Source organism: Suncus etruscus, chromosome 2 (genome assembly GCF_024139225.1).
Source record: "Suncus etruscus isolate mSunEtr1 chromosome 2, mSunEtr1.pri.cur, whole genome shotgun sequence".
Taxonomy (NCBI): domain Eukaryota; kingdom Metazoa; phylum Chordata; class Mammalia; order Eulipotyphla; family Soricidae; genus Suncus; species Suncus etruscus.
The window spans coordinates 98,518,789-98,531,334 of NC_064849.1; the positions used below are offsets into that span (position 1 = coordinate 98,518,789).

A 12,546-nucleotide genomic window follows, 5' to 3' on the forward strand; every position below is an offset into this window, starting at 1 on the left:
ACACACACACACAAAACGAATGTTAAAGGAGGGAAACCCAAATAGTGGAAAACCACTTTTTCTACTATTTTCACTTTCAAAAGTGTCTCATTTTGAATGCCTATGTTCACCTTAGTTCTTACCAGAAGTTAAGTAGCATGTTCATGAGTACATGCTTTACTGGTGTCAGGGAAAAATTCCCAAGTCTGGTCTCCTCACTCTTCGGACACCTCACGGCCTTGGGGTTGAAAAAAGCCAGGTTCAAAATCAGCCAGCAGTAGAGGTTCTGATTTTGAGCTCTGTCTGGTTTTTAACTCTGCACTTCAGTTTCCACTTGAGTGTAAAGGCCATAACAACACAAGCCTGACTCAAATGGGTCAAGATTTTAAATCACATATATTAAGTGCACTTAGTGTTGACAAAATTAGACAAGGGAGACAACTCAAAGGGCTACTGAGAAAGGTTTATCTGCAGGAGATCTAGTTCTATCTGGCACTGCGTGATACATCAGATACTTCCAGGAGTGCCCTCTAAGCAAGACACCAGAAAGAGCCCCTTAAGAGCCATCAAGTGTGTCCCTACCAAAAGAAAGGTGAAATGAATAAAATAGAATAAAACATCACAAACCAGCTCAGTAAACTCCTTCAGGCAAGAGACTTCATCCCAATAGGCTGCAGTCGCCTTATTCAAGAACAGTGGGCTTAGCTGTGAATGCTACAGTCCATGCCATTGCTCTTTTGTGCTTTATTTCCCTAGAGCACTTCTAACTTAAAAAAAAATTTCACAGACAAGTGTTCAGGCAAGAAAAGGGGATTTGGTAATTGTTTATGTAAATCACTTAACAATGGGAGAAATTAACAATGGGAAGATTATATCCAGTAGATATAACCCAAGCATTGGAATTTTGAGTGTCTGAATGAATGAATGACTCTGCCCCTTATTAAAGAACTGACTATGAGGCAACACTCTGGGGTTCTGCTGTGCTTGAGAAGGCACATGTTTGCATACTGAGAGGTAGTCTTTATCTATAGGTCTTAAAAGGTGAAAAGTCATAAAATCAGTGACTTTGCATTGGTCTTTATACTCAGTATGCATTTATTCAACAAATATTTGCTTTTTGTTAGGCACTTACTGGTTGCTAAACTAAATGCTAATCGTGGAGCAAAACTCCACACCAGTGGCAGTCACTGCTAAGAGGACCAAGAACTCAGGAGAATGGGTGATAAATAAAAACTAGGAAAAGCGGCAAAGGCTTCCAAATGAAGTGGAGAAGGAATAGGGAGATCAGGTGAGAGGTTCCTGGCCAGCCTGGTTGCTTCTGTGGTAACGAGGAAAATTATGTTATGCCTCAAAGTCTAACTTGAGCACACAATTCAGATGAAGTTAGGCAACAAAAGGCTGGCGTGTAAGCTGAAGTATAGGGATAAGAAGCTGGGTAGAAGTTATCTTTGAGACAGAAGGGAGCCACTGGGGGATTCTAAATGGTGTGAAGGTAAGAGGTACTGTGATTGGCTGTAATAAAGAAAGACTAAGAGGTGACTGCAGCTGGACCCCAAGCAAGAGGTGTATGTGTCATGATTGAGGAAGATAGAAGTTCACGTAGAGAAAAAGTAGACTCAAGAACTGCTCAAAGGGAGATTTTTTTGGCAGTTATTCATGCTAGGGAAGTGTGGATAAGGAGAGAAAAGTTAACATTAATATTTCTGGATTCAAGGAATTAGTATAGGGGTTGTGGCAACTACCTTGTTTATAGTCATCCCCAGTTTGATCTCTGGCACTAAATACTCTCCTGGGTATTTAGAGATGTGATTTCTGAGCACAGACACAGGAGTGAGCCCTAAACACAACTGGACATAGTCCAAAAATGAAGAAATTTTTTTTTCTGAACTGACAATTGAATAATTATTGGCTGAGAAAGAACTTGAGTGGGTTTGGGAATGGAAAATAGTAATGTGTTGTTGGTTGAAGGGCCTCTGAACCACATGTGTGGGATTGGTTGTCACCATCTGGAGGGATCAGGTCTTTGCAGTTCTAACTGTAGAGCCTGGAAGAGCCATGTGGGTTGGAATCCTGAATGCAGTACATGAGGGCTGAAAGGGCTGGTGGGGTGGTTGAGGAGATGAGTAGAGGGATTAATATTTCATGAATGTTCATACACTGACTATCTCTCTAACTGAGCTTATTTCAACTTTTAAAAGATTCCACCTAGGGTTCATTTTCAAGAAATCTTTAATGTTTCATAAGTTTTCTTCTCAAATTGTGATCTCTGAACTACCTTCATTAGCATCAGCTTGAAGCATCTTAGAAAATTGTGGATCTCAGTGCTCCCCTACATCCTTCAGAATTTCAGAATAGATATAAGATCTTTGGGTAATTTCAGTGCACATTAAAACACTATTATATACCACAAGACCAATTTGCAGTATTCTTCCTTTAATGTCATTTTATCACCTTCTATGGTTCCATGATTTTTAAATACGGAGGCTATGGATTCCTTTGTATGTTGTGCTAATTTTTATATAATTAAATCAATGCCTTAGTCTTGGTTGACATCATCTAGTGTTACCAGTTGATATTTTTTAATTATATGTAGAATATCTTTTTTGTTATATTGCTGGACAATGCAATCTTCAATAATAAATACTGGTCTTTTAATAAGCAAAAAGACATACCTGGTTCATTTCATTTTGAAATGTCACACAGTAAAGCTGATGAATAATAGTGGCTGGTAAAAGATATATGTATAGCAATGAATTACACTTACTAGCAATTATCAGGGCAATAAAAGTTATTTACTGGTAACCAATACTTATTCATTTAAAAACAGTAAGAAAAAGAAGCCTCAAAAAATTCTTAGAGGGGCCAGAGAATTGGACAGCAGGTAAGGGGGCAATTGCCTTGCACATGGCCAAAGTGGTTTCAATCCCCAGCATCCTATATGGTCCCATGAGCACTGCCAGGAATGATTTCTGAGTATAGAACCCGGAGTAACTCTGAGCATCAAACAAAGAAACAAGAACAACAAGCCCCTCTTTGAGGCTCCTTTATCCTTTAAAATACTCTCATTCAATGTGCACTCATTCAATGCCCAGAATCTTATCATCAAGTCAGCCATTACAATAAACATATATTTTATGTCCAACTTACAAACTTCAATATGAACTTCCATTAGGTTTTTTCCCCTGAGGCTAGTTTGCTTTAAATTATTAATGAGATTAAATCTATTTTTATGATTAATTTCTTTAAGCACCAGGATTACAAACATGTTTGCAGTTGGATTTCAATTATAAAAAGAATACCCTCCTTCCCCACTGCAACATTCTCACCACCAGTAACCATCATCTCTCTCCTCCCTCAATTCCTGTCTATATTTGAGACAGGCATTCTATTTCTCTCACTCACTATCATTGTCATGATAGTTGTCAGTGTAGTTATTACTCTAATTGCCTTCATCACTCTTTGTGGTAAGCTTCATATTATGTGCTGGTCCTTCCAGATTTCATTTATATTGTCTCTGTGTATTATTACAATGATGTCTATTATTTTTCTTTAATCCCATAGATGAGTGAGACTATTCTGTGTTTATCTCTCTCCTTCTTACTTATTTATTTCACTCAGCATAATAGTAAGAGCTACAAAACTTAGTCCAAGTATCTGAATTAAAAGAAATACTGTATCAAGTAAATGCATCATGTCTATTATACATCAGCTGTGTTCCAGTATGACATTAATCATGGTTAAAAAACAAAAACCAGACTGTTGAATATGCCATTCCTGGATTATTGTGATTATTTTTTAGGTCTGAAAGGTAGTGAAAGAAAGAGAAAGGAAATTAACAGTACATTTCTGAGATCGAACTTAATACAAATTAACATTTGAATCAGCAATCTTTGTACTAAAAGATGTTCTTCTAGATGAATACAATGTCATCTATTCATTTATTTAGCAAACATTACTGATCACTCTACTTATGTCAGGCAAGCACTAAAAGTTGGCAATGTAGAAATGAGGATTTTCAAAATTTTAGGAAAATTGCTAACAATATTGAAATTATTTTTCCAACTTTCTCTTGCGGTTCAAATATTATCCTCAATCTAGATACTGCAAACAACAATGAAATTAATTTATTAGTGTCTTCTTAAATCACCAAGTTTGGTTCCTAGTGAACGGAGACAAATTGGTGACCATTCCATAGCTGCCCCTAATTAGAAACACTGTGTGTGCTTTGGCTGGAATCCAATTGGCTGATGCAAACAATAAGCCTTCATTGTTCTAGAATAATGAGAACTGGTACAATTAAACCATGCCTGATGTTGGGCTCGAAGTCATTGTCTAAATGAGCTTCTATACTTGGCCTGGAGCAACTTCTTTCAGTATAGGCCACCGCTGTTCTCCACTCTTCCAGGCCCCACCCTTATTTTCTCAAATTGAATCTAACCATGTTTTCATGTTTCATGTTTCCAATTCTCTGAGGATCATTGAAAATTAGGACTTAACATCTCCTGATTCTCAAGATCAAGCAAAGATCAACCTCATTCAGGTTTCGTTTTTCAGTCATTTAGATGCCAACCTATCTGACAAGTGGAGCCTGTGTTAAGCATATTCCTGATCAGGAAGCTCAGTCCAAGTGATATTCTTCTCAATGTATTACATCTCAAAAAATTATTTTCTTGCTGGCTGAGATTTAGAGACACCAACACAGCATTGAAACTCCAGAATCACCATCTACAAGCCAATTACATAAGTCAAACAAAGCTTATAAAAGCAAACAAAGCTTTGAGGAGAGTTAGAATCCAAACTAAATTTGCACACTTCCTGAGTCTTTTATTATTACCATCCCCCTTTTTTTAAGTTTGGGGATCACCACACAGTGATGTTCATGCTTACTCCTGGTTCTCTGGTCAGAGACCACTCCTGAGAGTGTCAGGGATTCAAACTGATACTTTGGTGGATACAAGGCATAATCTCTGTGCCTTAACTCCTGTCCTATTCTCTAATCTCCACTTCCATTGTTGTTTGTTGTTATTGCAATGTTAGGGATCATTCACAATTGGTTGGTGTGCTCATATACACTTTTATAGAAAAGGTCATTTTTTTTTTTATAGAAAACTGGTAGTTCTGAGGACTGAACTCAAAACCTCACACATGAGAGGCAGGCATTCTATATCTGAGTCACAACCCTGCCTTCTGCTCTCCCTAGAGTAGCCCCAGGACACTTACATACCAGTGGCAGGAAATTTGTAGTTCAAAGGGCTGACCTAGTTGTACCTTGTCTGTCCATCATTACAAGGGCTCCAGGACAGCCTAACTAAGTCTAAGGGCAACCTACAAATGTCTACATTTGTCTTACTGGGCCTGTTTCAAAGCAAATGCCTGGGATGGAATCTGTGCTTGTTCTGAGCTAAAGCCTGTGTCATGCATATTCCATGCTGCATAGCAAATGTACTGTTTTGTTTTGTTTTGTTTTGTTTTGTTTTGTTTTGTTTTGGGCCACACCAAAGCGCTCAGGGGTTACTCCTGAGTCTGCACTCAGAAATCACTCCTGGCAGGCTCAGGGGACTATATCGGATGCTAGGGATAGAACCCGGGTCTGTCCCGGATCAGGCGTGCAAGGCAAACGCCCTATTGCTGTGCTATCATTCCTGCCCTGCAAATGTATTCTAATGGGTTTCTAAAGACCTCAAATTCCTACTCACAATAAGGAGACTTGGCTGAAATACATGCTTTTTCTAAACATAAAATAATGGGAGGTAGTATCTTGGGAGTAGAGAAGAGGTTGATTCTTGTAATAGGCTTTAAGAAAAGCCTGAAGAGGAAAAGCATCAAGAATGAAGAGTTTTTTTGTTTTAAGAACATTTGAAGCTGTCTTTTCCCAAATGCACTTAAAGCATATAGGCAAAATAGAGTGCTTAGAGCTAAGGCAAGACATTTATTTCTTCACAAAAAGACACAGAAATGATGAGTTCTGTGATGATAAAAAGCACTTGGAGCCCTCCTGTTCCAGAGGTCAGAAAGTCATAAAAACAAATTTCTGTCCCAGGCTGGAGCATCACAGAGGTATCGCCTCCATTTCCATTGCTGCATGCAGTTTTGTTTGCAAAGGACAAGAGCCTATTTGTGAAAAAGCTTTTCTTTAAAAATTTCCTGATCTTTTCTGTGAAGAAGGAAGAAAGGCAGTCAGAGCTCTGAAGAAACAGTTAAGGAAAGTATAAAACAATTTTGCTAGAAAAGCCGATTACATAGGGCTTTATTGAATTTTCTCCAGACCATTTTTGTGTAGTGCTGTCAAAAAAATACATGCATAGAATGCCCCAACACACATACACACAGCATCCATAAGCAAGCTAGTCTAATTCCTTGCTTTATATATAAACAAAATAGGGGCCCAACATATGAATTTATTAGAGTAGAACAAGAATTAGTCCCCAAAGGACTAATTGCATATTGACTACCAGAACTACTGGTTTCTGGTGCCTCCATCCTTGTCCATGGATCTTTCTGAGAAAAGCAACATTTTTTTGTTTCTGGAGTCTTCATGGTTGCACCAAGCTCAGTTGGTGAGTTGACTGAGTGGGTAATTGCTGGGAATAATAAATGGTGTCCCTGAAGGAATGAATACAAGAGCTCTGCAGACATCTGAACAAGCTTGTGTTCAGATTTGACTATGCTGTTTATTAGCTGAATAATATTGTGTATGTTCTTGAAATCTCTGGCCTATGTTTCTCATTTGTAAAATGGAAAGAGCTGTACTCATTTTTTCATAGAACCACTGTAAATGAAAAAAGATGAAGCAAGAAAAGCATTACATGCAACTTGTACATAATAATACAGCATATCACTACATAGCTAAATACAGAGCTATAAAATGACAAGCATCTAAGGCAAACTTGCTAAGTATATATGAGTCAACTAATTTTCCACTGATCTAACAGCACTGTTTGGCCTTGATGCCAAGCTGTCAATTAATCTTAGTCTTCTTTTCATCCTTGAGTCTGTGACTGCACATGCTAAGTTCTATGGAGACAACAGGAGACCCATCCTCTTATACCTTCCAAGGACTTGCAGGAATCATGTCTAGGAAAATACCATTATCCAAAACATTTATAGTATGGAACCCAAGTCAAGGAGTAAGGGAAAACTAAACGCCTTCTGGAAAGTCATGATGGGATTGAGATGTATGTAAAAGTGAATAATTGACTCATTAGTTTAGAGCAATCGCTTTTCACTGTGTCTGTTGCTTAATAATTGCTCGGCAATATCAAATTTTATTATGAATTAACAGAACTCTATAAGCATTTATATCAGCCCATTCCTTATGAGTAATTAATCTTAGGAGAAATATAAAGACTTCCTTTAAAAGGCATTGCATTAAATCACTTACAAAAGACAATGTTTAATTTTTTTCCTTGTTTTTTTTTTTTCTCCTACAGATTTGCAATGCACCAAGGACAGGTTATCAGTCAGTTTCTGCCAGACACTCAGAGGAATGAAGAAATGTTCTGTACCGACTATAAGGGCCCAGTGCTGCTTCACGTGTTCCCAGGCACCTATCCACACCCACAGGTCAAGAAAAGAGTTGTTGAATAACTCCAAAGCACTCTAGCTTCAAACCAAAGCCCCTTCTAGCCTGGACTGCAGCACTCTGTTGACCTGGCATATTCCTGCTTGAAAACATCTTCACTGAGGTTTTACACTATTTCAGGTCCAGCTTTTGGTCATAAAAAAAAGCAGAAGCAATTGTATTCCTTTCGCTTTGATGCCTAACAGAGGTGACAGGAAACTAATGCTGCTCCTATGTAGAAAAATGAAATATTCAGGAGAATGGGCCAACTCCTGGAATCAGGTCCAGGGAAAGATGACAAATTAGGATAGTTGGTAAAATGGTGTGTGGGGTGTGTGGGGAGAGAGGTATGTTTTTTGGACCATACCGGTTGATGCTTAGGGGCATCTTCTGATGAGTTGCTCATGAATCAATCCCAGCAGCGGCACTATCATGCCCGATAATCCTTTGAGCTATCTCCCCTGCTCCCAAATGATGTCTTTGCCCTTAAAGTTACTATGAAAGAGAACACATTTTCCCCAGACTACCTCAAACATTTTTAGAATTAGAAACCCATGTGTCCTAGGAATGCACTATTTTATTCATTTACCTTGAGAAAATAAGCCTTTTCTGTTTTTTTTTCTCTGCTTTAGTGCAGCTTTAGTTGAAAATACCATGGGAGAGCATTCCTTTAGTCCATCCAGGCAGAAGCTTTCTGCATCTAAAATTCAATCAGGACAAGGAGAGAGGGTCTGGCTGCAGCCCCCAGATGGCCCCTCTGCTTGCACACTCCATGTCCATCTTCTTTAGATTCTTATATCTACCTGGAAACACTAAAATATAAGGAAACACCAATGGCATTAATTTACTAGATCTGAGGATTTGGGGTTACTTCTATGGAAAACATTTTTTTTTATGGCTTGAGAGCAAATTTTTATAAAAGTTTCTAAAAGCAAATGAACACACATCAACTTCTTGCTGGAAATATAGCCCTTTATTATTTTCTAGCATATGCCCATTCTTTGCAGATGATCAAATGCATGTCTTTCTAATTCACTTTTTTCTTCAGTAGGGTCCCTGTTTAAACCACTCATATCAAATTGTTTATCAAGTTTAGGATGGCCAAAATTCCCAAGTTGAAAATTGGAATTCTGCATGAAATTAGTTTTGGAAAAAACTAGTAAATGGGGAATAAGACTGACAATACAGGGAGTAATGTGCTTGCCTTGCATGAGGCCGACCCAAATCTTATCCCCAGCACCTCACATGGTCCTCTGAGGCCTGCCAGGAATGATCCCTGAGCACAGAGACAGGAGCAAGATATGATCACAGCTAAATGTGATCCCTAAACAAACAAAAAATAACCTAGTAAATGTATAGCAAATCCAATCATTTTTAGAGAATGAAACTTCACAACTGAGTGAGAAAGATGGCCCATTTCCCAATGATCCCAGTGTTTGCTTTTCAGAGTCTCCTTCCTGTGAAGAACAGGTGAGTCAGGGAACTCTGAAAAGTGAAATGAATGAATACTTATTGTAGATGACAGCAAGCAGGATTTTCAAATTTAGGGGAAAATTCCCAGTTTCCTGGTTGCTTAAAGGGAGGGTCTTCCATAAGTGAAACCTAGAACAAGAGGGTGTGTGTGTAAATGACAGTACCCAACAGAATAAATCCTCAGACCAGCTCCTGATAAAGGGAAGGATGTGGACTTCATTGAGGGAGGCAGGTTTGCAGTCTCATGCATAGATAGATTTTAAAGCCACCTGTCCCATCTCTCTCCTCTATTCTCTATTCAATCCTCAGCAGAATGGTGCTATTGAAAAATGGTGCTAGATTCTAGATGCTGGCAGAATGCAAAGATATATACCTGAGGAAGTTCATATATTTGCATATTATGTGCATTGTCTAATTTTGTTGCTAGCCAATGCTAGTTAGATTGTTGGAGACCAGAAACTGAAAATTTTTATATCATGTTCTTAATATTTTTCAAGCCCTTGATGTATACTATTTTGATAAATTCTTGCAGATACAAAATGATACTGAGGTTGAAGTAAAACTCAAAGTAGATCAGAAACAGGAAGAAACCAAGATATATTTACCTAAGCCAGTATTTATATTTATAGATAATAATTGAATTCTTATAGTCCTTGTTCATAAAAACATGGCTGGCCCATGCCCCTCCCTGATGAAATAATAGTTTTTTAGACAGAAGGTGCTAAATTACTAGTACATACATGAAGGAGAGCCAGATTATTTTAATGAAATTATTTTCAAAGATTGTTCTTGGATTTTAGTATAGGCTTTTGAGGGAAATCAATTTAGTGAGCAAATTGATTGAAATTAACATAATACTGTGCAAAACAGAGTTCTACATCTCATCAGAGACTTGAAAATAAATAACCTGTTCTGCAGAACTCAGAAGTAAACCCATTTTTTATTGGCTAGATATCTTGTCTTTCTCAGTTGCAGGTATTTGGTCCCTAATCACTCAATGTTGACATTCACTGTCTGTATACAGTTGCTGTATAGAGCTGTAAAGACTATTTCTCCTTCTTCTGAATCCCAGTATTAAGATAGCACTTGATATTGGAGTCATCTGACATAGTGGTTGTTGCCCAGATAATCAACTGTGACTGGTTACTGCTATTATGAAATGGTATCAATGGTGTCAGGACTTAAATAGATCCCTATTGAAATAAGAGATAGATTTCAGATTCACAGGGAGACACTGAAGGCAAGAAACTCAATAGTATCTGCACCATTTGGATGAATATAGGAGCCACTCTGAAGCAGCTTTGGTTTATTTCATTCATGGCCTACTCTCTTTCCATCCTGAACCAGTAAGTTAGAAATGTAGCAAGAGACACACTGGATTCATATCTACCATGAACCAAAGAGGACAGTCGCAAGGCATGGTGCTTACATAAATGTACGTTCTCAAAATCCATTTTGTTTACATTTTGTTAGTTCTTCTCTGGGAAGTTGTGTATTGTTAGCTTGTGAACATATCATACCATAAGAGATCAATGTTTAAAAAGCATGTTAGTAAATACCTTCCTAAAACAGGATGTCATTTTGTTATACAATTGCCTTTTAGTTAAAATGACTTGTTTTATGATGGGTTTTCTTACCACACTTTGCTTTAAATCCTGAGACATTTAGTATGCCTTACCATTCAGGTATGATACTACCAGATATGTACTGACATTTTAACAATCTTCATCGAGTTTCTGAAACACATGACATTTTTCCTATTGTTTCAGATCATAATTTACTACTTGATGAATTAAAATTTTACAAACTCTGAAAGTTAAATGTTGCTACTCAGAGACCACATGTCTTAGCTCTTCTCTCTTCTATTTGAAGATGAAGTCCTGGGGACATTATATCTGGTGCTTGGTGCATTAATGATTCACTTTCAAGAAAGAGACCACATGAACTGCTTGGTGCTATGACTATGCCAATATATTTGATGCTACTCTTATTTTTATAATGGTAATTAAAGTATGTTAGTAGTATTATTGTAATTTGTGCCATTTACAAAATCATGGTTGAGGAAGCACAATTCTACCCATCATTGTATTTTTAAGTGGTTGAATTATGTACATGGTCCAACCCATCACTTCCCTTATATCTTTGTGCTGCTTTACCAGGTCTAGCTTCCTTTAGGGGTATCTCAGTGGGTACATAAGTATTTAAAACCAGACTTAATCATAGCTTGTTATGAATAGCAGCAATAAACTGCCAAAGTTATTGATGTTTGCCTGTGATTCATTTACCCTTGTTACAAGACTTCCACCCCCACCAGTGTTACCCTGGAATTTAGAAATCTGGATAATGTCAAAGTCTTCCTCCTACACTCCTTGCAGATTCCCTCCTACTCTACCCACACAGATCAACATGTTGCCAGATGATTCATACCCTAGGTGAGGTACAATATAGGTCATATGAATGATTATGCAGCAACGGTCACAATCTACCATGAGATAATCTAATGTGATGCCTTAATTTCTTCACAACAGAAGACCCAGTGTATTCAGAACTATAGCTCACAGTATAAACTACTCTCATCTATCCAAACTATATATAGAATCCTTAAAAGAAATCTCTAAATGAATTGCTTTGAAAATCCAATTGTGAGTACAAACAACAGGGTAAAAGTTGGACATATGGCCATGTGAAATCCACTCACATCAAATGAATAAAAGTAATGAGGTTGGGGGACAAGCAATAGCACAGTGGGTAGGGCATTTGCTTGTACACATGGCCAACCTGGGTTTGATCCCCACCATCCCATATGGTCCCCCAAACTTTCCAGGAGTTCCTAAACTCATGGCCAGGAGTAATCCCTGAGCAATACCAGGTATGAGAAGAAAAAAAAAGGGGAGACAAGCAGTACAGCATTGGGAAATCTCTGTAATGCCTGAGGATGCATATGAAAATGTTAAGAAATAAGATTTTGATCAAGAAGATATCAGAGGATCATGAACACCTGTTTATACCTTAAACTCTTGTCTCTTTGGTCACAAAGTATATTTATTCTCCAAAGCTCAGTGCAAATATTGATCCCCTGAGAAACTTACTCTGAACTAGCCAAAGAATTTTTGTCCCCAAGGAGACAATTAGGGTTGTTGAAACTGGGGAAAGAAGCCAGGGATAGAGTGCTTCTGTTAAGTAGTGAGACAAAGATTCAACTTAACACCTTATAAGACAGACCACCTTCCAGTGAGAATGAACTAACTCAAAATATTAATAGTTCTGAAGAACTATTAGCACAAACTCCATTAGCACAATTCTCAAAATAAAGTGATTAGCAGTTTCCAAGTTGTATAAAACTGAGCTCACCCTAAAATCCACACTTTATTAAAGAACTGATAAAGTCAGTTGGGAAATACCAAGGAAGCAAAAAGTATTTAATATACCAGCTTAATAGAAGGATCTAGATATTACAAAGGAATGGTAGTGAATAGAAGCAAGCGTCTTGACAAGGGGCCCGGAGAGATAGCATGGAGGTAAGGCATTTGCCT

At 37.8% G+C, this 12,546-nt stretch overlaps 2 protein-coding genes across 3 annotated transcripts in view; one reads left to right on the plus strand and one right to left on the minus strand.

The window, feature by feature from the left end:
- The window catches only part of ADAMTS12 (ADAM metallopeptidase with thrombospondin type 1 motif 12), a 321,939-nt gene extending 314,357 nt beyond the window's left edge, over positions 1 to 7,582 (plus strand). For both annotated transcript variants that reach the window (XM_049767671.1, XM_049767672.1), the window contains one exon: positions 7,410 to 7,582. In XM_049767671.1, the coding sequence (XP_049623628.1) occupies positions 7,410 to 7,582 (173 nt within the window). The remainder of the gene's footprint in view (positions 1 to 7,409) is intronic.
- Positions 1 to 12,546, minus strand: part of TARS1 (threonyl-tRNA synthetase 1) — a 387,157-nt gene that overhangs the window by 321,965 nt on the left and 52,646 nt on the right. The window lies entirely within an intron of this gene.